General features: G+C 39.7%; 1 protein-coding gene and 1 long non-coding RNA gene across 2 annotated transcripts in view; both read right to left on the bottom strand.

Annotated features, from left to right (window-relative positions):
• LOC309966498 overlaps positions 1-27,663 on the bottom strand; it is a 511,042-nt gene that overhangs the window by 340,721 nt on the left and 142,658 nt on the right. The gene's annotated exons all lie outside the window — the stretch shown is intronic.
• Positions 6,543-27,663, bottom strand: part of VWDE (von Willebrand factor D and EGF domains) — a gene marked incomplete at both ends in the record, with an annotated part of 79,918 nt that continues 58,797 nt past the window's right edge. The window contains 1 exon segment of the mRNA XM_082846230.1: positions 6,543-6,728. Coding sequence (XP_082702356.1) covers positions 6,543-6,728 — 186 coding nt within the window.

Here is a 27,663-nt window from a genome sequence, read left to right as displayed (position 1 = left end):
AGGAATGTCCCTTGGGAGTTCATTTGTGAATCCCCAAACCCAGGCCCGTCATGCTGCAGACCTTCTGTAAAGGTTTCCCAAGAAGTGAACACCAAAACCTGGAGTAAGAAATATTGGGGCTCAGGCTTCCCTGGTGGTGCAGTGGTTAAGAATCCAATGCAGGAGACACGGGTTTAAGCCCTGGTCCGGGAAGATCCCATGTTCCACAGAGCAACTAAGCCTATGTGCCACAACTACTGAAGCCTGCGCTCTAGAGCCCGCGACCCACAACTACTGAGCCCGTGTGCCACAACTACTGAAGCCTGTGCGCCTAGATCCTGTGCTCCACAACAAGAGAAGCCACCGCAATGAGAAGCCTGCACACCACAACAAAGATTAGCCCCCTGCTCACCGCAACTAGTGAAAGCCCACGGGCAGCAATGAAGACCAAATGCAGCCAAAAATAAATAAATAAACAAACAAACAAGTCAATTAAAAAAAAAGATATATTGGGGCTCACAGTTAACCTGCCAGAGGGAGATCATCTTCAAAGCAATGCCACTTTTCATCATTTCCCATTCCACTTTTGGCATTAATATAATTTCACTGGAAAAGGTAAATGGTAAGTTATACAAATAATAGTTTTAAAACAGGAAATAAGCAAAGAAAAAAAAACTAGAGTTACCACCCTCCTCTTCATCCTTTTATTCTAACTGTACCCCCCTTTATAGCTCCTACTTTATTTTTTTATTATTTTTTTTGCGGTACGTGGGCCTCTCACTGCCGTGGCCTCTCCCGCCGCGGAGCACAGGCTCTGGACGCCATGGCCCACGGGCCCAGCAGCTCCGCGGCACGTGGGATCCTCCCAGACCGGGGCCCGAACCTGCGTCCCCCGCACTGGCAGGCGGACTCCCAACCACTGTGCCACCAGGGAAGCCCATATAGCTCCCATTTTAAACAAAGCCTATGAAATGGTACACAGTAGGTCTCTTGAACTTTAGGCATTGATGTACCACTTTCACAATTGTCATCATTCCCACTGTGGAAGTAAAATTCATATTTTATGGCAAGACAAGAAAACTTTAAACATAAAAAATTTTCTCTGCCCTTTGGCCTCCTCTCTCCTACTTTGCACTGTGTATCTGCATTATGCATCAACCAAACCTCCCATCAGCAGAAATGCCAGTTCAACCATGAAGAGCAACATTCTCCTGGCACCAGCAAAGAGGACTCCTTAAAAGATGACATTCCTTCTTAATCTTACAAGGGGCCACAATGATGCTTAGATCAAATCAGGATTGTAAAACTGTCAATAATACATCATTTAAGGTACAGCCCTCTGTCTCAAAAAACTTATATAACTGTGCCTTGACTTCTAATGGGTAGAAGCTTCTCGGAGCTTTCTGAGATGCTATCCCTGAGTTATAATCCTCAATTTGGCCGCGATAAAATTTTCCACTTCTTTCTTAGAGCGAGTGATTAATTTTTCGTTGACACCACTGACCCCAGCCACAGAGTCTAACTACTCAAGCCTTCTCCTAAGCAATAATTTCCATAATATCACAGTTTGATTGGGAAATCATATCGTTTTAAAATTATATAATCACTAAATTTAAATATATTTATGTATAGAGAAAAATTAAGTCCTGTGACACTGTTAATAAAACGTATCACACTTTGGGAAATTCAGGGATGGAAGTTAGAGTATTGGGCTAGCCGTCAGAAGACCAGAGGTCTAGAGCTGGCTCTGCCCCTTAAGGAGCTGTGCTTTTGCAAAGTATATAACCTTTCAAAGCCTCAGTTTCCTTGTCTCTAGAATGAATATAGCATAATTGAGGTCCATGGTATATTTTTCAATAAATGTTAGCAAATGTACCAATAATTTCCTTGTCACCCATTGTGATATTGTGATTTATAATAAGAAAGATATATTTGGTCTTCATTGCATAATTGACACAGAGGTCATAAAACCCTTGACATCTCCTAAGTGATGCGTAATAAAACTGCCTTTTGTTATTCATAACAAGCCTCTTTCACTCACACCAGAATTTATGTTAATGACGTGATTTTTGAAAAGCCCCTAAGGATGGGGGCCAGTTGCCTCTAATCAACTATGCGATTAGAGGGTTGGAATTTTCAACCCCACCCTTGAGACCTTTAGGGAGGGGAGTGGGGCTAGAGATTGAGTTCAATCACCAGTGGCCAGTCATCTAATAAATAATGTCTATGTAATAAAGCCTCTATAAAACCCCCAAAAGACAGGTTTGGAAGAGCTTCCAGGTTGGTGAATGCATCCACGTGCTGGGAGGGTGGCGAACCTCAGTTCCACAGGCCAGAGCTCCTGCACTCAGGACCCTTTGGACCTTACGCAGTGAATGAATTTATCAGGCTGTTCATCTGTATCCTTTATAACATCCTCTATAATAAGCTGGTAAACATAAGTAAATGTTTCCCTGAGCTCTGTGAGCCATTTTAGCAAATTACTGAATTCAAGGAAGAAGTTATGAGAATCCCAGTTTTTAGCCAGTGAGTCAGAAGTACAGATGACAAGCTGGACTTCAGTTGGTGTCTAAAGTAGGGCCAGTCTTAAGGGACTGAGCCCTTAACCTGTTGGATCTGATTCTGTTGTTACTGAATTAGACAGTCCCTCTCTTGGAGTCCTAGCTGAACCGAAGCCTTCCTGGCTCAGTGAGGGAGTTCTATTCTGCTCAGGTTCACGCTTCCAATAACAAAACCGCGTTTGGTGCAAGCAAAACAGGCTTTTATTCAATGACCAGAGAATGGAGAAGGGAAGCTCATGCTCTAAAAGCACCTCCTCCCTGAAGGGACGAAAGTGGGGGACTTTTAAGGGGTAAGAGGCAGACAGGTCATCAGGGCTCTAGGAAAAGGGTGGAGATTTCCAGGTGAAATAGGAAGGAAGGGAGCAGGGCACAACCTTTAAAAGAAAGATATAGCCATAGTACATGAGAAAGACTGGTTATAACCATCTGGGTCCAAGATGGTGGAAGATTCGACCTCCAGCAGACCTTGAGCCTTATTATATACTCATTGTAAAACATGAGCATATGCTAAATAACACGGAGCGCCATGACAGTTCTGAGGCCAACCATAAAAGGTCAAAAAGTGGGCGGTGGCCCAGTTCCTGGAAATCCCCGCCCCTTCCCCAAAATAATTGGAATAATCCTCTCACTCATTAGCCTGTGAAATTACCCAGCCCATATAAACTAACCACGCCATATTTTGAAGCCTCTTGCCTTCCGATATGGCCCATGCTCTGTCTGTGGAGTGTGTTTTTCTCTAAATAAATCCACTTATTACCTATCACTTCATCTCCAAATTCTTTTGCAACGAAGCAAGAACCTTAAATTCACCAGGAACACAGGGGCATCTGGGAGCATCTGGGGCACTTGCAGTCTTCCAGGCTCCAGGTGTCCTCTGCACAGGGTATTCCTGTGGTCAAATCAGAGCCGGTTCAGGGCGGTTTACCACTATATATCTCTGAAAGCATGTATCTCTCAAAGTATAGCTGCAAAGCATCTCTTCCAAACACAGGTACAGCTGAAACAAACACAGAGATGAATCAGGGCATGTCCTTCAGCTCTCAGAGGTTGGCATGGAGACACAGAGATAAATCAAGGCAAGGAAAGTGATGACCTTTAGCCTACTTGGCCCACTATCTTGGATCTAGCCAGTTCAGTTTGGTTTTTTCATGGGCCTTTGTGGCATCCTGTTGATAAAACACAATTAGGCTACAAGGTTAAAAACAGGTCTGCGGCCTGGGCTGCACAGCTTGGGTGACACTATCTCCAGGTAGAGTCAGAATTCAGTTAAATCTGTAGGATACTCAGTACGTGTTCACGGAGAATTGGAGCATTGTTTGGTGGTGTTGGAAAGCAAACCACCCACTGATAACTTTCCATCCCTCAACTATTTTGCCTCTTTTCCCTATCTCTGGAAGGAAGCAAAATGGCCTTCACCTAGAAGACTTTAAAAGCTGGGTGCCGGACTTTCCTCGTGGTCCAGTGGGTAAGACTCCGTGCTCCCAATGCAGGGGGCCTGGGTTCAATCCCCGGTCGGGGAACTAGATCCTGCATGCATGCCTCAACTAAAGATCCCGCGTGTGGCAACAAAGATCTGGCACAGCCTAAATAAGTAAATATTTTTTAAAATAAATAAATAAAAGCTGGTTGAGCCCTATTTCTGCTATGCTGCCTGAAGTGGATAATGGCCAGTAACTCACAAGACACAATCCTAGGAAAAATGAGCTAATTTTATAAACCTGTAATGTGAACTCTCAGACACAGAACACTAAAAAGTCTACGTTTTCTGCAGGAGCCTTCAGCACTCCAGGGGAAACTTGATTTGCCTGAATAATAATAAACTATAATGATAATAGCCAAGTGCACCTCACAGGAGTACTAAGCTTTAATGACTCAATATTTGTGGAACCCTTGAGCACCTCCAAAGTTATGTAAGCATAAATGAATAAGTAGGGACACCATATACCATTGTTATTTCTACATTAAATCTCTCTTGGCAATTTCTTATCTTATAATAGCCTGTAAGGTAGGTATTGTATGAGACTAATACATGAACAAAATTATGGAAGAAATAAGTATAAAATAATATATAGTGGTGATTTCCAATGAAATAATTATAATGTCATATTAGTGAAAAAGAATGGAGTCCTTAATAGCACCTCTAAAAAGCCATTCCTAGGTTGTAAAGTAGAAAAATGAAAATCTGGAAGAGACCCTTAAGATTTAAATGTCTAAAAAGTGTTTGAAAAAACACTTGCTATTTTTTTCTTAGGAAGGAGACAGCTAAGATTTTAGTTGTTTTTTTCACTATGAAGAAATTATAATGATGTTTACTCTGTTTGATTTATCTCTTAATAGAAATTGTATATTTTCATACATCTTCCATTCTGCCTTTCCATCTTCCCCTCCATCACCAGCATTATTTATGCAATGTGATAATACTTTTAATGTTCCTAGGTTAAAAAAATATCTTCAGAACCCTGTATATGTTCATCATATTTTCCAAAATGCACCATTGTGATTGTGATATTGTCCCTAATTTCAACTGGGGTAGCTAAAGATAGAATGCGTCGGACCAAACAATGTCTTCAACAAACTTGCGTGTAATACCACAATCTCCACCAATGAAAGATTCATTTCTTCCAGTGAGTTTCATCTATAAAAAATCCTCTGAGAGGATTCTGCTGAAGAGTGCTCTTATTGTCCTTGCTTCTCCCCTTTCACCTAGCTGACATCATTTTCCTCAAGACCAAGGGAGTTTCCAGGGGTGAGAAGGAAAGTAAAAATAATGTTACCTCTTTGATGAGAGTAATTCTGAGTGGGACAACACTGTACCAGGTTTTGAACAGGTTCTTCATCCTGAGAGAGGGCAGAAGGGACATGGAGAGGTAGGAGGACATTAATACAAAACCCACATGCTTTATGTTCTGCCTAGGACCAGGTGTGATGGCCTATAAGCATCAGTCGTAGGACTATTTTCCACTCACTGAGTATTCTTGCCAATGTTCTGCTTTTTGTTTACAGCATTGACATTTTGTACACAGTTAATATTTTTACATCCTTACACCCTGTTGAACATACTAAATTTTGTCACTCCAGTAGTATTGGGAGTGGACTTGGACAATAGGGGCCTCTACCCCAGCAGGTGCTTCAGCAGTGCCATTTTCCACGTCACTCCGACAGGACCAAGGGCATGTGGCCACCCAGAGACTGTGTTCCGCCTTCTAGACCACACCATGGTAACTGGGACTCTGGATCGTCTGTTCCACAAGCGCTGAGCCCACTCTTCCTCCCCGTGGGAGCTCTTTCCTGGAGTCTCTCTTCCTGTTGGTCTGCTTGCAGTGGGTGTCTTCCTCCCTAGACCCTAAGGGTAAAGAAATGCTGTTAGAGATGTCTATGGATCCTGGCTGTGAGGGTGCCTGTGGGCATTGCAGACCCCTCAAGTGTGGAGTGATATTGGGGTGGGAAGAGACAGGGAGGAGGAATGGATGGTGGAGTGGGGACAGCTGGAAACAGCTGGACCTGCCATCATCACATTCAGTTGTAGAGCAAAGAAAATTCTGAAAAGTCTCGATTAAAACCTTGTCTCACAGTCCAGTGGTTAAGACTCAGTGCTTCCACTGCAGAGGGCACAGGTTCGATCGGTGGGGTGCAGCCAAAAAAAAAAACAACCTTGCCTCAGCCTCAGGTTTCTTCCAAGACTTTTAAAGAAGAGCCCTGGAGGTAGGGCTTGGGGGTCATCAAGTGGGCAGAGAATTCCAGGCATGGACCCTGTGGCATAAAGAGAAATCTTATTTCTTTTTCTTTCCTTTTCCTTCCTTCCCTCCCTCCCTCCCTCCCTTCTTTTTTTTTTTTGTTCAGAATCAAAGGAAATCTTTATTCTTTGATCAAAGAATGGAGAGGTACGACCTCCTACTTTCCCAGTACATGCTCTCCCTGACACGCCCTGGCAGGGCTCCTTTCTACGGGTCTTGTCAGCGGGGGAGAGGGCGGAGTTCTTGCTGGTTGGCGCAGGCGTACTGCTCACGGCTCCAGCCGGCAGTGCCGGTGCAGCGCGTCTGCGCACAGCCCACCACCGCCATCTTGAGCTGCGGGGTCGTGCGCGGCCCGTCTGCGCACAGCCAGCCAAGCTGAGGTGTCAGGCGCAGACGCTCGACCCTGGGAACTCCGGTCAGAAGTGCTGGCTGTGTGGACTCTGCATGCGGACCCCTGTGAGCAAATGAAACCGGACTAAGCCCAAAGGAGAAAAAAAAGGTTAGACTTGACTTTATTGCCCACATTCTGTTTTTATTTCCTGGGAATTGTTAATGGACTTTGCCGGTGACAGATCCCTGCTCTGCCTTTTGTCCTGCTCCTCATTCTTGAGGGGCGCTGATGGGCACAGGTTGTTTACTGTAACTGCTTCCTGCTAAGTATGGGTGTTGTCGTAACCCGGAGTGGAGAAGCAGGACTTCTCCCCAGCTACTTTTAGGTATGTTTGATGGTCCCAAGGCCTCAGCTCTAACTTTTTGTATCCCTAGTGACCACCTTTTGCCTTACCTTTTGGAGACAAAGGACACTAGACAATTTAATATTGGCCCAAATATTAGCGAGAGGATAATGGTCACATGTCAAATTTTCCTAAAAATAAAGGTATCTAGGTCTTTTGCCTGTAGGCAAATGTGACCTGATGTCGAGGCTCTTTGCTCTGGCCCTAATATCCCTGGTTACACTTTGGTTGTGTTTTTTTTTTTTTTTTTGCGGTACGCGGGCCTCTCTCTGTTGTGGCCTTTCCCGTTGCGGAGCACAGGCTCTGGACGCGCAGGCTCAGCAGCCATGGCTCACGGGCCCAGCCGCTCCGCGGCATGTGGGATCTTCCCAGACCGGGGCACGAACCCGTGTCCCCTGCATCGGCAGGGGGACTCTCAACCACTGCACCACCAGGGAAGCCCTTTGGTTGTGTTTTGGAAGAGAAACTTCAGGTCAGAGAGAGGTTCACACTAGTAGTCAAGGGTGTCTCTTGTCCTAGGTTGTTTCTCTGGAGGTTAAGTCTCGGGGAGCTCTTGCCTAGAATGCAACGTCCCCACGGAGTTGCAACCCCCCTTGCTTCACGGTGTTTTTGGCAAGAAAGTAAATTAATTTTGAAACTGTGCTGTGCATTTTACTGTTCCTTTACCACATTAAAAAAAATATTGTAAAGGTGTATTTGTTTTTACAAAGGTAGAAAATATTTAACAGTTCGTTGTCTTGTTTATTGTATCTTTTATATTTGGGTGGGCTGCACCTGATTATATAACAAGGCCCTCCCAACTTTCCTGGGTACAATTTTTGGTATAGGATTGAGAGAACATTACAGATGAATAAGATGAGTATTTTCAGATATTTTCAGATGATTCAGATGAGTATTTCTGTAATCAGGTACAGTACGCAGCGATGAGCATAGTGTAGTCAATCTCTACGTTAATCAAGATATAGAATATTTTCATGCTACATAATGAAAAGGGGAGAGAGAATGGAGATCTAATGCATACCATGACGTTTTCTTAAAGTAGTACTGCCACATATATCAAAATGGCTCTCTTTTCCTCATAGTTAGCAAAGCACTGATCTATATATAAAGTGCAAAAAAATGATTAAATTTCTAATAAATTCACATATGTAAGTGACTAGTATGGAGAAAGTCATAATATAGTATATGAAAAAGTTATTGTGGGACTTTCTCTTAGGCAATAGAGTGGAAGAATTTTAGAAATAACCCTTTATTTTATATGTAGAAGTAAGTTGAGACCCAGAGCTTCGGCCAGTGCTCCATGATTAAATAGTGTTGATGCCAGATTCCTAATACAAGGAGCTTTCTGCTATAATCACTCCCAAATGGCTGATCCATCATTAATACAAATGCCCCAAAAGATACTTGATATTACGTACAGATTATATTTCTGTTAAACTAGTGTAAACTTTCCCTGGTTCCATATCTCTAGATTCCTGGTTTGTTACATTATTGCTAAATGGTTTAACTGGAATTGACTGACTAGTACTAAGCAAATATTCTGCAAACCTAAGGAAAACTATATATAAAGCGTTAACTGGTAGGTATAGTCTTTTGTTCTTAATTCAAGGATCGTCACTAGACAATGAAGGGACCCCCAAATTAGACATTTTACTTGGGAGACAATATGCAGCAGAAACATCCATTCAACCCTAAAAATATGTTTGCTTTAGATCTTTGATTAGTGTCACATTCCCACTACTCAATATTTCACAAAAACATTGGACTAGATGATTCTGTATATACTTGGCAGCAGGCTGATTCAGTTTTTTAAAACATGAACAATCAAAAGGAAGCTTAACATTATTATTATGAAAAATATATTAACAATTAAATTTTAAAGGAAAATATGTTTATATTTTGAAGGTAACATTGCTGTTTGGTCCTTGCAGCAGGACAAAAGGTTGATTGTGTGAGGAGCAAAGATTTCAACCTTATATTGAGTTCATTTGGATGGGAGAGGAGAATACGTCTTTTTAAAAAATAGAGATATAACTTACACAAACTAAAGTGCTCAGATCTTAAATATATAGCTTGATAAAATTGTATGTGTTGATCCACTCGTGTAAGCACTACCCTAATCAAGATATAAAACATTCTAGACCTCCCTGAAGATTCCCTCGTGTCCCTACCCAGACAGTAATCCCCACCACACACATACCAGTATCCTGATTTTATCACCATATTAGTTTCCTTTTGAACTTCCTGTAAATAGGCTCATACATCATGTACTCTTCTGTGTCTGGCTTATTTCACTCAGCATTAAGTTTGTCAGATTCATACATGTTGTGTGTATCAGTAATAAGTCTTTTTTTATTAACTGTGCAGGAATTGGTAGGTCAAGGATTATAATTATGTATGGCATTTGTAGGAAAAGGCAAATATTTTCCCACATTGGTGATAACAGTAAAACTTCTATTTGCTCCAACACCCTCACACATCCTTTTTTGGTCTTTTTCATTTTAGCTATTCTGGTGGTTATGGAGTGGTTTTATCTTGCAGTCCTCTGAAAACTAATATTTTGAGGATCTTTTTATATATTTATTGTCTATTTTGATATCCTCTTTTAGGAAGTTTTGTTTAAATGTTACCCATTAACAATTGAATGTTCTTTTTCTCATTTAATAGGAATTCTTTGTATGTTCTGTTGATACATATGTATTGAGGTTATCTTCTCTCAGTTTTATCTTACCTTTCATTCTCTTGAAAATTTAGTTTACTGAACAGTTATTAATTTTAACAAATGTCAGTATTTTTATGGCTACTGCATGGATTTTTATTTTTATTTATGTAGAGGCTTCATTGTTTAGCTTTCCCATAAGTCTATGACCAATATCTGAGTAATTTTGTATGTGGTATAAAATACAGGTCCAGGTTCTTTTAAAGATAAATATGTGTAGTCCAGTTGATCCAGTGTCATTATTGAGAAGATTGTCATCTATGAAACTGCAGTTGAGACACATGTAAGGACCAATTACAGACATAGCATTTCCTTTGGAGGAGACTGAACCTGTCAAAAAAAAAAAAAAGAAAGAAAGAAAGAAAAAGAAAGAGAAACAGGGACATTCTGAAAAATGTCTCTTTATTTGGTATTAGGGACATTTTGGTTTTGGATTAAGAGATAAATTCTGAAAAATGTATATTAATATTCTAAAATAAAAAGTTTATTTAAAAATGTATGCAGATTTCCAGTTTCAACTCTGACATGCAAGGACATTAGAAGTCATCACTCATAAGAAAAATCATGAAAAATAATCTGAAAATCAATGACTTATCTTAGGCTTATTGGAGAACTGAGGTTACGGGGCAAACCACCATGCAAAATCTGGAGAGATAAGCAAATATAAAGAATCATAGATAAAATAGATTTTCTGCTTACAGGAGCAGGAGCTGCTGTAGCTAGAAACTGGTAGGGACAGTTAAATGTCACTTTGATGAACTGTGGGAGGCAGACCTAAACTAGTGTGAGAAGGAGAGACTTCTGAGGTCCACAGTCTTACAGAGGGTCCCCACACTTTTCCTGGGTTTTACTTACGTTTTATCTCTACATTCACTGAACTTGTCTTCTCCTCTGGTCAGTGTGCTGTTAAAATTATTCGGTAAGTTATTAATTCAGATACTATATTTTGCTGTTCCATTGTCCTAAAATGTCCATTAGGATTTTTGTTTGTTTGTGTGTTTGTTTCTTTGTGGTACGTGGGCCTCTCACTGTTGTGGCCTCTCCCGTTGCAGAGCACAGGCTCCTGACCCGCGCAGGCTGAGCGGCCATGGCTCACGGGCGCAGCCGCTCCGCGGCATGTGGGATCTTCCCGAACCGGGACATGAACCCGTGTCCCCTCCATCGGCAGGTGGACTCTCAACCACTGCGCCACCAGGGAAGCCCAGGATATTTTTTATAGATTTTAAACCTCTGCAAAAATTATCCATTTTTCATTCGTTTCCTTATTATTTCCCACTAACTTTAATATATATAAGTATTAACATCTTTTATGGAGTATAATTGCTTTACAATGGTCTGTTAGTTTCTGCTTTATAACAAAGTGAATCAGCTATACATATACATATATCCCCATATCTCCTCCCTCTTGCATCTCCCTCCCACCCTCCCTACCCCACCCCTCTAGGTGGTCACAAAGCACCTAGCTGATCTCCCTGTGCTATGTGGCTGCTTCCCACTAGCTATCTGTTTTACATTTGGTAGTGTATATATGTCCATTGCCACTCTCTCACTTCATCCCAGCTTACCCTTCCCCCTCCCCATGTCCTCAAGTACATTCTCTACTTCTGCAACTTTATTCCTGTCCTGCCCCTGGGTTCTTCAGAACCACTTTTCTTTTAGATTCCATATATATGTGTTAGCATACGGTATTTGTTTTCTCTTTCTGACTTACTTCACTCTGTATGACAGTCTCTAGGTCCATCCACCTCACTACAGATAACTCAATTTCGTTTCTTTTTATGGCTGAGTAATATTCCATTGTATATATGTGCCACATCTTCTTTATCCATTCGTCTGTCGATAGACACTTAGGTTGCTTCCAGCTCCTGGCTATTGTAAATAGAGCTGCAAAGAACATTGTGGTACATGACTCTTTTTGAATTATGGTTTTCTCAGGGTACATGCCCAGTAGTGGGATTGCTGGGTTATATGGTAGTTCTATTTTTAGTTTTTTAAGGAACCTCCATACTGTCCTCCATAGTGGCTGTATCAATTTACATTCCCACCAACAGTGCAAGAGTGTTCCCTTTTCTCCACACCCTCCCGAGCATTTGTTTCTATATTTTATGATGATGGCCATTCTGACTCGTGTGAGGTGATATCTCATTGTAGTTTTGATTTGTATTTCTCTAATGATTAATGTTGTGGAGCATTCTTTCATGTGTTTGTGGGCAATCTATATCTTCTTTGGAGAAATGTCTATTTAAGTCTTCTGCCTATTTTTGGATTGGGTTGTTTGCTTTTTGATATTGAGCTGCATGAGCTGCTTGTAAATTTTGGAAATTAATCCTTTTTCAGTTGCTTGATTTGCAAATATTTTCTCCCATTCTGAGGATTCTCTTTTCACCTTGTTTATGGTTTCCTTTGCTGTGCAAAAGCTTTTGAGTTTCATTAGGTCAGATTTGTTTATTTTTGTTTTTATTTCCATTTCTGTACGAGGTGGGTCAAAAAGGATCTTGCTGTGATTTATGTCATAGAGTGTTCTGCCTATGTTTTCCTCTAAGAGTTTGATGGTGTCTGGCCTTACATTTAGGTCTTTAATCCATTTTGAGCTTATTTTTGTGTATGGTGTCAGGGAGTGTTCTAATTTCATTCTTTTACATGTAGCTGTCCAGTTTTCCCAGCACCATTTCTTGAAGAGGCTGTCTTTTCTCCACTGTATATTCTTGCCTCCTTTATCAAAGATAAGGTGACCATATGTGCGTGGGTTTATCTCTGGGCTTTCTATCCTGTTCCGTTGATCTGTATTTCTGTTTTTGTGCCAGGACCATACTGTCTTGATTACTGTAGCCTTGTAGTATAGTCTGAAGTCGGGAAGCCTGATTCCTCCAGCTCTGTTTTTTGTTCTCAAGATTGCTTTGGCTATTAGGGTCTTTTGTGTTTCCATACAAATTGTGAAATTTTTTGTTTAGTTCTGTGAAAAATGCCAGTGGTAGTTTGATAGGGATTGCACTGAATCTGTAGATTGCTTTGGGTAGTAGAGTCATTTTCACAATGTTGCTTCTTCCAAACCAAGGACATGATATATCTCTCTGTCTTTTGTATCATCTTTAATTTCATTGATCAGTGTCTTACAGTTTTCTGCATACAGGTCTTTTGTCTCCTTAGGTAGGTTTATTCCTAGGTATTTTGTTCTTTTTGTTGCAATGGTAAATGGGAGTGTTTCCTTAATTTCTCTTTCAGATTTGTCATCATTAGTGTATAGGAATGCAAGGATTTCTGTGCATTTATTTTGTATCCTGCTACTTTACCAAATTCATTGATTAGCTCTAGTAGTTTTCTGATAGCATCTTTAGGATTCTCTATGTATAGTATCATGTCATCTGCAAACAGTGACAGCTTTACTTCTTTTCCGATTTAGATTCCTTTTATTTCTTTTTCTTCTCTAATTGCTGTGGCTAAAACTTCCAAAACAATGTTAAATAATAGTGGTGAGAGTGGGCAACCTTGTCTTGTTCCTGACCTTAGTAGGAGGTTTAGTAGAAACGGTTTCAATTTTTTACCATTGAGAAAGATATTGGCTGTGGGTTTGTCATATATGGCTTTTATTGTGGTAGGTAAGTCCCTCTATGCCTACTTTCTGGAGGGTTTTTATCATAAAGGGGTGTTGAATTTTGTTGAAAGCTTTTCTGCATCTATTGAGATTATCATATGGTTTTTCTTCTTCAGTTTGTTAATATGGTGTATCACATTGATTGATTTGTGTATATTGAAGAATCCTTGCATTCCTGGGATAAACCCCACTTGATCATGGTGTATGATCCTTTAACATGCTGTTGGATTCTGTTTGCTAGTGTTTTGTTGAGGATTTTTCATCTATGTTCATCAGTGATATTGGCCTCTAGTTTTTTTATTTGTGACATCTTCTTTTTGGTTGTTTTTCGGCATGCGGGCCTCTCACTGTTGTGGCCTCTCCCGTTGTGGAGCACAGGCTCCAGACGCGCAGGCTCAGCGGCCATGGCTCACGGGCCCAGCCGCTCCGCGGCATGTGGGATCTTCCCGGACCGGGGCATGAACCCGTGTCCCCTGCATCGGCAGGCAGACTCTCAACCACTGCGCCACCAGGGAAGCCCCTATTTGTGACATCTTTGTCTGGTTTTGGTTTCAGGGTGATGGTCGCCTTGTAGAATGAGTTTGGGAGTGTTCCTCCCTCTGCTACATTTTGGAGGAGTTTGAGAAGGATAGGTGTTAGCTCTTCTCTAAATGTTTGATAGAATTCGCCTGTGAAGCCATCTGGTCCTGGGCTTTTGTTTGTTGGAAGATTTTTAGTCCCAGTTTCAATTTCAGTGCTTGTGATTGGTCTGTTTATATTTTCTACTTCTTCCTGGTTCATTCTGGGAAGGTTGTGCTTTTCTAAGAATTTGTCCATTTCTTCCAGGTTGTCCATTTTATTGGCATATAGTTTCTTGTAGTAATCTCTCATGGCCCTTTGTATTTCTGCAGTATCAATTGTTACTTGTCCTTTTTCATTCCTAGTTCTATTGATTTGAGTCTTCTCCCTTTTTTTCTTGATGAGTCTGGCTAATGGTTTATCAATTTTGTTTATCTTCTCATAGAACCAGCTTTTAGTTTTATTGATCTTTGTTATTGTTACCTTCATTTCTTTTTCATTTATTTCTGATTTGTTCTTTATGATTTCTTTCCTTCTGCTAACTTTGGGGTTTTTTGTTCTTCTTCTATTTCTTTTGGTGTAAGGTTAGGTTCTTTATTTGAAAAGTTTCTTGTTTCTTAAGGTAGGCTTGTATTGCTATAAACTTCCCTGTTTGGACTGCTTTTGCTGCATCCCGTAGGTTTTGGGTCATCGTATTTTCATTGTCATTTGTTTCTAGATATTTTTTGATTTCCTCTTCGATTTCTTCAGTGATCTCTTGGTTATTAAGTAGTGTATTGTTTAGCCTCCATGTGTTTGTATTTTTTACTGATTTTTTCCTGTAATTGATATCCAGTCCCATAGCATTGTGGTGAGAAAAGATACCTGAGACGATTTCAACTTTCGTAAATTTACTAAGGCTTGATTTGTGACCCAAGATATGATCTATCCTGGAGATTGTTCCATGAGCACTTGAGAAGAAAGTGTATTCTGTTGTTTTTGGATGGAATGTCCTATAAATATCAATTAAGTCCATCTTGTTTAATGTATCATTTAAAGCTTGTGTTTCCTTATTTATTTTCATTTTGGATGATCTGTCCATTGGTGAAAGTGGGGTGTTAAAGTCCCCTACTATGATTGTGTTACTGTCGATTTCCCCTTTTTTGGCTGTTAGCATTTGTTTTATGTATTGAGGTGCTTCTCTGCTGGGTGCATAAATATTTACAATTTTTATATCTTCTTCTTGGATTGATTCCTTGATCATTATGTAGTGTCGTTCTTTGTCTCTTGTAATAGCCTTTATTTTAAAGTCTCTTTTGTCTGATATGAGAATTGCTACTCCAGCTTTCTTTTGATTTCCATTTGCATGGAATATCTTTTTCCATCCCCTCACTTTCAGTCTGTATGTGTCCCTAGGACTGAAGTGGGTCTCTTTTAGACAGCATATATATGATTCTTGTTTATGTATCCATTCAGCCAGTCTGTGTCTTTTGGTTGTAGCGTATAATCCATTTATATATAAGGTAATTATTGATACGTATGTTCCTATTACCATTTTCTTAATTGTTTTGAGTTTGTTATTGTAGGTCCTTTCCTTCTCTTGTGTTTCCTGCCTAGAGAAGTTCCTCTAGCATTTGTGGTAGAGCTGGTTTGGTGGTGCTGAATTCTCTTAACTTTTGCTTTTACGTAAAGGTTTAATTTCTCCGTCGAATCTGAACGAGATCCTTGCTGCGTAGAGTAATCTTGGTTGTAGGTTTTTCTTCTTCGTCACTTAAAATGCGTCCTGCCACTCCCTTCTAGCTTGCAGAGTTTTGCTGAAAGATCAGCTGTTAACCTTATGGGGATTCCCTTGTATGTTGTTTGTTTTTTTTGCTTTGCTGCTTTTAATATTTTGTCTTTAATTTTTGATAGTTTGATTAATATGCATCTTGGCATGTTTCTCCTTGGATTTATCCTGTATGGGACTCTCTGTGCTTCCGGGACTTGATTAACTATTTCCTTTCCCATATTAGGGAAGTTTTCAACTATAATCTCTTCAAATATTTTCTCAGTCCCTTTCTTTTTCTCTTCTTCTTCTGGGACCCCTATAATTCGAATGTTGGTGCGTTTAATGGTGTCCCAGAGGTCTCTGAGACTGTCCTCAGTTCTTTTCATTCTTTTTTGTTTATTCTGCTCTGTGGTAATTATTTCCACTATTTTATCTTCCAAGTCACTTGTCCATTCTTCTGCCTCATTTATTCTGCTATTGATTCCTTCTAGACAATTTTTGATTTCATTTATTGTGTTGTTCCTCATTGTTTGTTTGCTCTTTAGTTCTTCTAGGTCCTTGTTAAACATTTCTTGTATTTTCTCCATTCTATTTCCAGGATTTTGGATCATCTTTCCTATCATTATTCTGAATTCCTTTTTAGGTAGACTGCCTATTTCCTCTTCATTTGTTTAGTCTGGTTGGTTTTTACCTTGCTCCTCATGTACTGTGTGTATCTGTCTTCTCATTTTGCTTAACTTACTGTGTTTGGGGTCTCCTTTTTGCAGGCTGCAGGTTCGTAGTTCCCGTTGTTTTTGGTGTCTGTCCCCAGTGGCTAAGCTTGGTTCAGTGTGTTGTGTAGGCTTCCTGGTGGAGGGGACCTAGTGCCTGTGTTTTGGTGGATGAGGCTGGATGTTGTGTTTCTGGTGGGCAGGTCCACATCCAGTGGTGTGTTTTGGGGTGTGTGTGACCTTATTATTATTTTAGGCAGCTTTTCTGCTAGTGGGTGGGGTTGTGTTCCTGTCTTGCTAGTTGTTTGGCATGGGGTGTCCAGCACTGTAGTTTGCTGGTCGTTGAGCGGAGCTGGGTCTTGGCATTGAGATGGAGGTCTCTGGGAGATTTTTGCCGTTTGATATTACGTGGAGCTTGGAGGTCTCTGGTGGTCCAATGTCCTGAACTCGGCTCTCCCACCTCAGAGGTATAGGCCTGATGCCTGGCCAGAGCACCAAGACCCTGTCATCCACACGGCTCAGAATAAAAGGGAGAAAAAAAGAAAGAAAGAAAGAGAAAATTAATAAATAGAATAAAATAAAGGTATTAAATTAAAAATTAAAAAAAAATTTTTAAAGTAATTTTAAAAAAAGAAAAAAAGAATGAAGAGAGGAACCAAACCAAAAAACAAATCCACCAGTGATACCAAGCACTAAAAACTGTATTAAAAAACCCAAAAAAAACGGACGGACAGAACCCTAGGAAAAATGGTAAAAGCAAAGCTATACGGACAAAATCACATGCAGAAGCCAACACATACACACTCACAAAAAGAGAAAAGGAAAAAAAAATATATGTCATTGCTCCCAAAGTCCACTGTCTCAATTTGGGATGATTCTTTTTGTATTCAGTTATTGCATAGATGCAGGGTACATCAAGTTGATTGTGGAGATTTAATCCTCTGCTCCTGAGGCTGGTGGGAGTGATTTCCCTTTCCCTTCTTTCTTCGTACAGCTCCTGGGGTTCAGCTTTGGATTTGGCCCCGCCTGTGCGTGTAGGTCACCTGAGGGCGTGTGTTCTTTGCTCAGACAGAACGGGTTTAAAGGAGCCACTGCTTCGGGGTCTCTGGCTCACTTAGGCTTGGGGGAGGGAGGGGTACGGATGTGGGGTGATCCTGTGTCTGCAGAGGCCGGTGTGACGTTGCACCAGCCTGCTGCGCGCCGTGCGTTCTCCCAGGGAAGTTGTCTCTGGATCACAGGACCCTGGCAGTGGCGGGCTGCACAGGCTCCTGGGAGGGGAGGTGTGGATAGTGACTTGTGCGTGCACACAGGCTTCTTGGTGGCTGCAGCAGCAGCCTTAGAGTCCCATGCCATTCTCTGGGGTCCACGCTGATAGCCGCGGCTCACGCCCATCTGTGGAGCTCCTTTAAGCTGAGCCCTTAATCCCCTCTCCTCATGTACCGCAAAACAAAGAGGCAAGAAAAAGTCTCTTGTCTTTTAGGCAGGTCCAGACTTTTCCCCGGATTCCCTTCCGGCTAGCTGTGGTGCACTAGCCCCTTCAGGCTGTCTTCACGCCGCCAACCCCAGTCGTCTCCCTGGATCCGACCGCCAAAGCCCGAGCCTCAGCTCCCAGACCCCGCCTGCCCTGGCGGGTGAGCGGACAAGCCTCTCGGGCTGGTGAGTGCTGGTCGGCACCGATCCTCTGTGCGGGAATCTCTCCGCTTTGCCCTCTGCACCCCTGTTGCTGCGCTCTCCTCCCTGGCTCCGAATCTCCACGCCCCCACCCCCAGCAGTCTCTGCCCACGAAGGGGCTTCCTAGTGTGTGGAAACCTTTCCTCCTTCACAGCTCCCTCCCACTGGTGCAGGTCCCGTCCCTATTCTTTTGTCTCAGTTTTTTCTTTTGCCCTACCCATGTACGTGGGGAGTTTCTTGCCTTTTGGGAGGTCTGAGTTCTTCTGCCAGGGTTCAGTAGGTGTTCTGTAGAAGTTGTTCCACATGTAGATGTATTTCTGATGTATTTGTGGGGAGGAAGGTGATCTCCATGGCTTACTCTTCCGCCATGTTGAAGGTCTGTCTCCCCCTTTACTATATTATTCACAGTAATTCTGAAGTCTTTTTCTGCAACTCCATTTCCTTAATTATATGTGGGTCTGGACCTATTGACTATTTTACATCTCGAATATAAGTGATTACCTGTTGTTTCTGTTGTTGTTTTTGCTTGTTTAGTAATTTTTAATTTTATGTTAAGCAGTGTGAATTCTTGTATGTGGGAGTTCTTGATTATATTATATACTCTTCTAGATTTTGTCATATTTTGCTCTGGCAAGCAGTAAATTACCAGCACCTACTTTGAATGACTTAATTTAAGGACGTGTGGCCCTGATCTATGCTGGTTATATTCTTACTCCTGGTTTTTTGTCCTCACTTGTAAGGCTGACCTTCCTAGACTAAAAGCCCTGTTTGTGATGGACTTTCTGTTCTAGTGGGCCCAAAATCCAGTCTGTGCAGCTTCTAAAATCTCTAATCAACCTTTCAGTATCACAACAGCTATTCTCTGGTATATCTCCCAGTGCTTCATAATAAACATGCAAACCTTATGTATTGGCCAATGACCAGAGGTATATATATTTTTTAAAATAAATTTATTTATTTGTTTTTGGCTGCATTGGGCCTTCGTTTCTGTGCACGGGCTTTATCTACTTGCGGCGAGTGGGGCTACTCTTCATTGCAGTGCATGGGCTTCTCATTGCGGTGGCTTCTCTTGCTGCAGAGCACAGGCTCTAGGCATGCAGGCTTCAGTAGTTGTGGCACACTGGCTCTGTAGTTGCGGCTTGCGCGCTCTAGAGCACAGGCTCAGTAGTTGTGGTGCACGGACTTAGTTGCTCCACAGCATGTGGTATCTTCCCGGACCAGGGCTCAAACCTATGTCACCTGCATTGGCAGGTGGATTCTTAACCACTGTGCCACCAGGGAAGTCCCAGAGGGAAATTTTAATGCATATTTTTGGCCTCCTTGTGTTGGCCTCTTTCTCTTTAGTATTCTGATCCTCAAATCCCACTGACTATGTAATCCTGAACTCTGATCTTTGTTTTCTTCACCCAGTGAGACTGTACTCTCTGATTGGGCTCTATTTTCCTGGCTAACAACAGTTTGGAAAATGCCTCAGTGAAAAAGCCAGTGAGTGCAGGGCTCACCTCATCTTCCTCACTTCTCTCAAGGATCATAGATAGCCCTGGGTGGTAGCTTTTCAGTGCCTAAAAATTGTTGTTTTTTAAATTTAGAATTTTTTCCAGTTTTTATCGTATTCACAATAGGAGTTCAAATCTGTTCCTAGCTACTCCACGGTAGCCAAAACCAGTCATTAAAAATTAAAAACGTATCTCTTACAAGAGAAAACATATTTTTATTTTAATACGTATTTTCAATCAGATAATATAACATTTTAGCTATTTTTGAAATTTTGTATTTTAGTCTACAAGCTTTTTCTCCCTAAAGACTGTAAGATGTAATGGAATAGAGGACAAGAACTCAAATGTTAAATGATAATGCAGAATGTCTGTTTCCTCTGAAATATAAAATAATTACAAGAAAATGTCATTTTAAAACTAGGTCTTCTTGGGACTTCCGTGGTAGTCCAGTGGTTAAGACTCCATGCTTCCAATGCAGGGGGCGCGGGTTTGATCCCTGGTTGGGGAACTAAGATCCCACATGCCGGGTGGCATGGCCAAAAAAAAAAAACAAACCAAAAAAACAAAAGAACTAGATCTTCTTATTAAAGATTAATTCTATGTGGTGAATAGTTGGCCCCAAACCATCAGAGTTCTTGAGAAGATAAATGACTGTTTGAGGTAGTCAGGGGCCTAGGAGGAAAAAAAAAGTGATAAATTCAAATTGGGTGTTTTGAGGAGTGTTTAATAAAATGACTGTTTTTTAAAACTATGTGGACAAAGAATAGGGAAACCACAAGAAGTAGTGCTGTACCTTGAGACTAGTGAATCATGGCACTAATACCACCCTTAGAACAGAAGGAGCAAAAAGACAGAAAGGGCTGTTATGAGAGGAATTCCTTGACAGGAGCGGAGATCTTTAGTCAAGGGGCTTGCCAACCCATTTCACCCCACAGGAAGTCGAAGAAAAAACACATTCAGACTTCATTTTCCTCCTTTCCTCTAACCTCCTTCTGGGGCTTACCCAATTGAATAGAATGTCAGAGGACAAGGGAACTTGTTAATGTAATCCACACAAGTTCAGTCTTCCAGAATACAGAGTAGGGTGGAGATAATAAATAAGGAGTAATCTCTAGTTGGGCAAACAAAGACTGTCCAGCACACCAATGACAGTTTTTTTTTCCCTTAATAATAATTTCAGCTTGGACTTATTGTTTTCTCAAATGAGATAATAAACTTACAACACACAGGTGTAATATTTGTTACACCTCAGTTAAGTAATTAAAGTGAAGTTTAATTTGGGAATATATTAATTATTTAAGAATTTATTAACTACTCACTGAACTAAACCATTTTATAAATTGAAAATGAGAATTACTATTTGCCCTATCTTGACTTTCTAGCTGATTCAAAGGCAAAGTTGTGAAGAAAGTTAAATCTGCCTTCTCCTTACTTTTGAACTCTTTCCACTTTTCCCGTTTATTAGAATCTCAGAGGTTTGAGGCCTGAGCACAGTGGGTCTCTTCCATTATAATCTACTCAAGAGTTTTAATACCTCAGAAGACTTCCTATCCTATGAGGTCACTTAAAATACAGAGTTACTTTCACAATACAAGTAATCTATACTGAATATTTTGTATTTAAGAAAAAGATTTCACAGGAGGACAAATCCATAGAGCCAAGGAACCCACTTTAGTGGAGATTAAATTGTTCTCCAAAGTGATGATAATTTGAGTGTTGAGACATCGTATTAAAAAATAAATCACTCAGTGATTCTTCTGATTATGTGAAAAGTTCCAGTTTTTTTTGTAGCCTTTAAGACTTCTCAAACAGTTTCTGATTTCCTCCTTTAAATAAGGAGAGAGCATTCCACAAGTTCAGAATCATCAGGGTCATAGCCATTACCAAATGGAATCTATTAATTAATAAAGTTGTTTTGTTTTCCTTGTATTAATTTCTTTACAATTACAGTCTATTAAGAGCAAATGCTACCTGTTTAAAATGTATTGAACTGATATCTTTTCTTTCTTTTATAGATGTAAGTAAAATAAATCACTTTAAAGAAAATTATTGAGTTAATAATAGTATAGGCAGAGGGCTTCCCTGGTGGTGCAGTGGTTGAGAGTCCGCCTGCCAATGCAGGGGACATGGGTTCGTGCCCCGGTCCGGGAAGATCCCACATGCCGCTGAGTGGCTGGGCCCATGAGCCGTGGCCGCTGAGCCTGCGCGTCCGGAGCCTGTGCACCGCAACGGGGAGAGGCCACAACAGTGAGAGGCCCGCGTACCGCAAAAAAAAAAAAAAAAAATAATAATAATAATAGTATAGGCAGAATGAATATATATGGCAAACCTTATCAAGGTGATAATGAATGACTAAGGTTTCAGGAAAATGGACAAGGTCTTCATTTTTGTTCTCTGTTGAATTCTCAAGTCTTTGAACAAAGTGTGGTACATAATCAAAAAATATTTGAGTGACTGAATCTTTAATTGGAATTTAAGACAGGGTAGCAAGTAGGAGTGTCCTTGGAGAGACATTCTCAAGCTATATCATATAGGCCAATCCATATTTTGTCTACCCAAGAAACTGATCCTACTGTTAAGAACGTATTGCTTATCTTCAAAATCTGTCTCATTATATAATTAAAATTTTTTTGAAATATAGCAAATTTGAAATTTGAGCTACTGCTGAGGACTTTTGAATACTTTTGAAGCCTAACAAGTAATGTCTTAACTGACTAGGTATATATAAGAGTAACAAAATATGAATTTCTTTATGTTAAAAAATAATGTCCTTAAATTATTTTATGTCCTTATAAATTATTTTGATCATTTGATTATTTATAAGGTGAATCCCTACATATTTCCATTACAGCTAAAATTTTATTACTAAACCACAAAAATTAGGCTGTTGACTACAAAATTTAATTTTATTTCTTGTGGTCATAAAACGATATGAAAATTAACTGCATGAGAGATGCTTGTTTTATCTTTAATTAGGCATAAAAACATCTTTAAACGAGGAAGACAAAAGCCGTTATAGGTCATTAAAGAGCAATGAATTTTCAGGGCTTTAAGTAAATTTATCTGTTAGAGAATTTTTTTAAAAAGAAAAAAACAAATGGCAAAAATATAGCCTATGTTGTAAATATATATTTTACTGAGGATGCTATCAATGGAAGGATCGTTAAAACAGTTCTGTCTTTCCTTTTACTCCCTGTTTGATACAGCTAACATTTCACCACTGGTTTGATGAGTTGAACTCTCTCTAGTAAATGATATTAAATATGAGATCTTTCTTGCAGCATTAATGAGAAATTAACTTTTGATTGTGTTAGGCTACTTAGATTTTACTGTGGTTCTTTCCTACAGCATTGCTAAGTCTATTTTGACTAATATAGTATATGTAATATAATCTAACATAATAGTTATAGTAAAAGGCTTGGCCCAAAAGAGACCTCATATCCATTAACATTCACTTCCAGTTCTTCCCTCCCCTTGGCCCCTGGTAAGCACTAATCTACTTTCTAGCTCTATGGATTTGCTTTTTCTGGACATTTCATATAAATAGAATTGTACAATATGTGTCTGTTTGTGAATGACTTATTTCACTGAGAATAGTGTTTTCAAGGTTCATTCGTGTTGTACTTCATTCCTCTTAAAGCTGAATAATATTCCATTTTATGCATATATTACATTTTCTCTATCCATTTATTAATTGATGGACATTTGGGTTGTTTCTAGCTTTCAACTATTACGAATAATGCTGCTGTGAACATCTGTGTACAGTTTTTTGTGAGTATATATTTTCAGTTCTTTTGCGTCTTTACTGAAAAGCGGGATAGCTGGGTAATATAACTCTAGATTTAATTATTGAAAAAATGAAACTCTTTCCAAAGTATCTGCACCATTTTTCATCCCCACCAGCAATGTATGAAAATTCCTATATTTCCACATTATCGCTGACACTTGTTATTGTCCATCCTCTTGATTACAGACATCTCAGTGGGTGTAAAGTGGTGTCTTCTTGTGGTTTTGATTTGCATTTTCAGAATAACTAATGATATTGATCATCATTTCATGTGCTTCCTGGCTGTTTTTACATCATCTTTGGAAAAGTATCTTTTCCAATCTTATGTCCGTGCTTTAATTGGGTCATTTATCTTTTAATTGTTGAGTTGTAAGGGTTCTTCATATAGTTTGGATACTAGTCCCCTATCAAATATATGCTATACAAATATTCTCTCCCTACAATTGAATTTTGTTTATAGAAAAACCATTTAAAAAATAGTGTGGGTGGTGAGTCGGGAGAGATGAGGAAGGAAGAAGGAAGAACAATTATGACGTTACTGGGGTAATTCAAGAGAGAAATCATGAGGCAATAGTGCTATCGAAATGGAGAGGAAATAGGGGAAATTTAAAGAGTTATTTTCTATACGATTTGTTAATAACATAAAATAGGTAAAAGAGCTGGGCTTTGCTGTGAGACAGTCTAAGTTGTAATCCTTGCTGCTCCTCTTCCTAGCTGTAAAATCATGGTGCTTATGGTATCTGGGGAACATAAGTTGTACACACAATTTTTATTTAAAAAATAGCCCTTAAATATTATTTTTTCATTCAAATTTGTTCAAATAGTGACGTTTGTGGGACACTTTAGAAGAAAAAATTTCTGGAGGACCTACGAGCAAATTTTAATGAAAGTTATGTTTCCGGGAATTTTCCCCTCTGACTAGTTGTATAATCTCGGGCAAGTTAATTAAGTATCTTTGGAAATCAGTTCTCTCATCGGTGAAGTTGGATAATATTTCTCCCATACAGAGTTAGAAAAAAGAAAATGTGGTGGTTAATAGCATGATTTTTGAATTCAAACTACCTGCATTCAAGTTATGCCAGCTGTGATCTGTGTTAACTTTAGGAAATTATATAACTCACTGTGCTTCAGTATCATCTGGGAAAAATGGAGATAATATTTAACATCAAAATGATGTTATGAAGATTGAACTAATACAAATTAAACTCTTAGTGTGGTATCTGATAAATATAATTTCCTAATAAATATTAGCTGTTATTGTAAATGTTGCATAAAATAATTTAAGTGGCATACTGATTTTAGAGCCTGGATATAAAGGGTAATCAATACATGCTTGGTGCTATCATTATAATAGCCATTATTATTAAATGTCAGAGAAAGAAAAAATTGAGAAGTTGGGGATGAACACAGTTTCTAGTTTGATAAGGATCGTGCTACCATTCATCATTCAAGAAAAGTAGCAAGCCAGACGGAAAATAGACATTAGTTGATGATATCAAGTCAGATAACTTGGTAAAACGTCCAGTAGATAACTGATTGTGTTCATTTGAGCACTGGTTAAAGGTAGGACTTGAAGACTGCTTAAGATTTTTCCAGACTGAAAGAGTTTGTCATTCTAGGCTTTAGCTGGAGAGAGGGCTGATGTAATGAGAAAATACAGTATGTATAGATCCTTGGTTCACTTGGAGGAAGTAGAGGATGGGAGGAGAGAAGCACAAAAAAGGAGCTCAAGGTAAATTGAACATAAAAATGATGTGAGAAAGTAGGAAAAAAAGTATATTGTTTGTAGAGGAAAAACTTCAGTCATCCATCTTGGATTTGTAAGTGAAGGAGTCTGTGTCTAAGGGAGTTAAGTGCAGTAATTATAAGTTATGAATTCAAAAGCAATTATTGGCTTTATAACTTTTCTAGATTTTTGTTGTAGGGAAGAGAAATATACTTACAGTAATTACATCAGTCAGGGTCCTGGTAAGACACACATGTGGGTTCAACTTGGCCAAGAAGGAGAGTTTAGTAAAATGACTCTTTACGATGGGGAGAGCATGGTTTAGAAAAATCAAGGGGTGATACTCTATGTCCGTGCAACTAACGATCAGAGTGACGTTACTGGACCTAGGTTGAAAGAGGCCGGGGAGGTGACAATGATCAGATCCTGGAGAAGGAAGTTTATAGAAAAGGTGGTGTGTCAGCAGACCACAAACAACCAGAGGTGATGTCACATGAAATATGAAAGAATGAATATCTTTACGTGACTCTCCCTACTCACTCTCATCTCCTGGCTTTGTTTCATTGGCTGAAGCCTAAGCCTGTTGGCAAGGGAATCATTGATGCCTCCTGGGTTCAGCACCCTGGGACACAGAACAGGGTGGAAAAAGATGGAGAAGGTATCTGCAGAGACACGCAAAAGGTAGTCAGCATAACAGTGGAAGCAAAACATAAGTGAATATCTAAAAAAAATTAGTGCATCACAAAGGAGAAAATTAGTTAAAATAAAATATAAAATAATGGTTTAAATGAGGTTTCACCTTAGGCTTAGTTTACTTTATCATACATCTCTGACCTGTCCCACAAAAATAAATTCATGGGAAGGTTTAATCAGAAATATGAAAATTACTTTAGAAAAAAATTAAACTTCTTAATGGCTACATAGTAAGCCAACAGACTTTAAAATGTTGCTGCATAATAACCAACTTGCTGTGATTGTCCAAGCCCTGTGGGGTTCAATATGAGTGCTATGAAGTGGAATGAAAGGATATAGTGAAACAGAGTTCCTCAATTGATTTTAATAACCTTTGAAATTAGAAATAGATGTTCTCTAACAAACAACTTAAACTGCTCACTTTTCAATTAAAGACTCTTACGCTGTAGCTTTTCAAACAAGTTCTGGTATTAAAGGAAAGTGGATTTGTATATACACCTTTATCTCATTTTAGTTGTACATTATCCATAACCCATTTTCTAATTTAAAAAATCATATTCCATAATAATAATGATACTGAAAAGTAATAAGGATAACAATTAAATTTCTTTAAATTTCAATTGAATTTAGAAACTTATTTTTTTCTCAGTATCTTAAAATTCTTTATATCAATCTAGCATCACAATTGTGAGTTTTTTCCTTACCAGTGTGATAACTGATTGTGTGTGGCTTATTGTCCATTCACAGTTACCACTGGAGATGTTGAAGCAGAAAGAGACATCCAACAGAACCATCTAAGTTTCAGACACATTGTTCCCTGCCTCTATTACTAGTAGCAACCTTATCTCTTTATGATAATCAGGTCTCATTACTCTTCCCAGTATAGTAACTTTCTCTTTGCCTGCTTGTCATTTGGTACCAAAATGTCCAGGTGGCGACCACAACTGTAGGTTTAGTAACAAACACTTGCTGTGTCCCTTGATAGAAGCATTCCATCCCATACCCCTTCCCAATCCAGTGCCTCTAATCCAGTGGAACCTAAAGCTGTGGGAGAGTTGAGCAAACATTCCCCAAGTGGTTTAGTAGGAGTGATGATGAGAGAGTCTACCCCTATTCCCATACCTTGGATCCAGCCCTATATATTCTAGCTTTTGAGAAAATATAACCATATAATGGCTTTTGGTTTAAAGTATATACTGATGGTTTAAAGTATATACTGATGGTTTAAAGTATATACTGATGGTTTAAAGTATATACTGGATGCTGTATCCCAACCCCCAACCCCTCAGAATATGATCCTCAGACTGAAGACTCAGCTGGGCATTTAAGAGGCCATTAAAAATTTTATTAGCTTGGGAGCTTTTGGGTAATAAAGTATATAGTAGGACGAGAGGGGTCCATGGTCATATGCTCTCTGCTGTACCTCCTATGCCATAAAAAGGGTCCTCAGCATCAATTACAGCTCAACCCTGTATCTAACAGTCCTTGAAGAACCTGTTTTCCACTTCCTTCCATGTGCAGCTATATAGATACATATCATGGATCCCTCTGGGGCAGACTGGGAGAATACCTGCTATATCTGCTGTGGTGTTACAGGGTCCTTCCTTAATGGTACCCACCGTCCCTTTCAGTTGGGAATCAGAAATGGCTTAGGTCTAGAGACTGAGTAACAGATCAATGATTTTTCCACCATTGCAGCTGACATCAGCCTTCTTGACACATGCTCTTGATATTTTGGGGTTATATAAGTCAAGAAGTGCTATTACTGGCTGCTCCTCAATCTTGCTCCTAGAACTACCATGATACATATGCCCTTCTTCTAATCATCAGCATGGGCATCTCTTTGCCAGAAGAATTTTTCTGGCTTCTCCACTTTGCCCATGCAGATTGGAATGCAAGGGAACTAGTGCCCGCCTCTCATCCCCCCATAACATTCTTCAAACAATGACTAGTGGG

This window comes from Leucopleurus acutus, assembly GCF_964270905.1.
Source record: "Leucopleurus acutus genome assembly, chromosome: 9".
NCBI lineage: Eukaryota > Metazoa > Chordata > Mammalia > Artiodactyla > Delphinidae > Leucopleurus > Leucopleurus acutus.
Note: the sequence above shows the minus strand (reverse complement) of the source record. Positions and strands in the feature narration are given on the sequence as shown.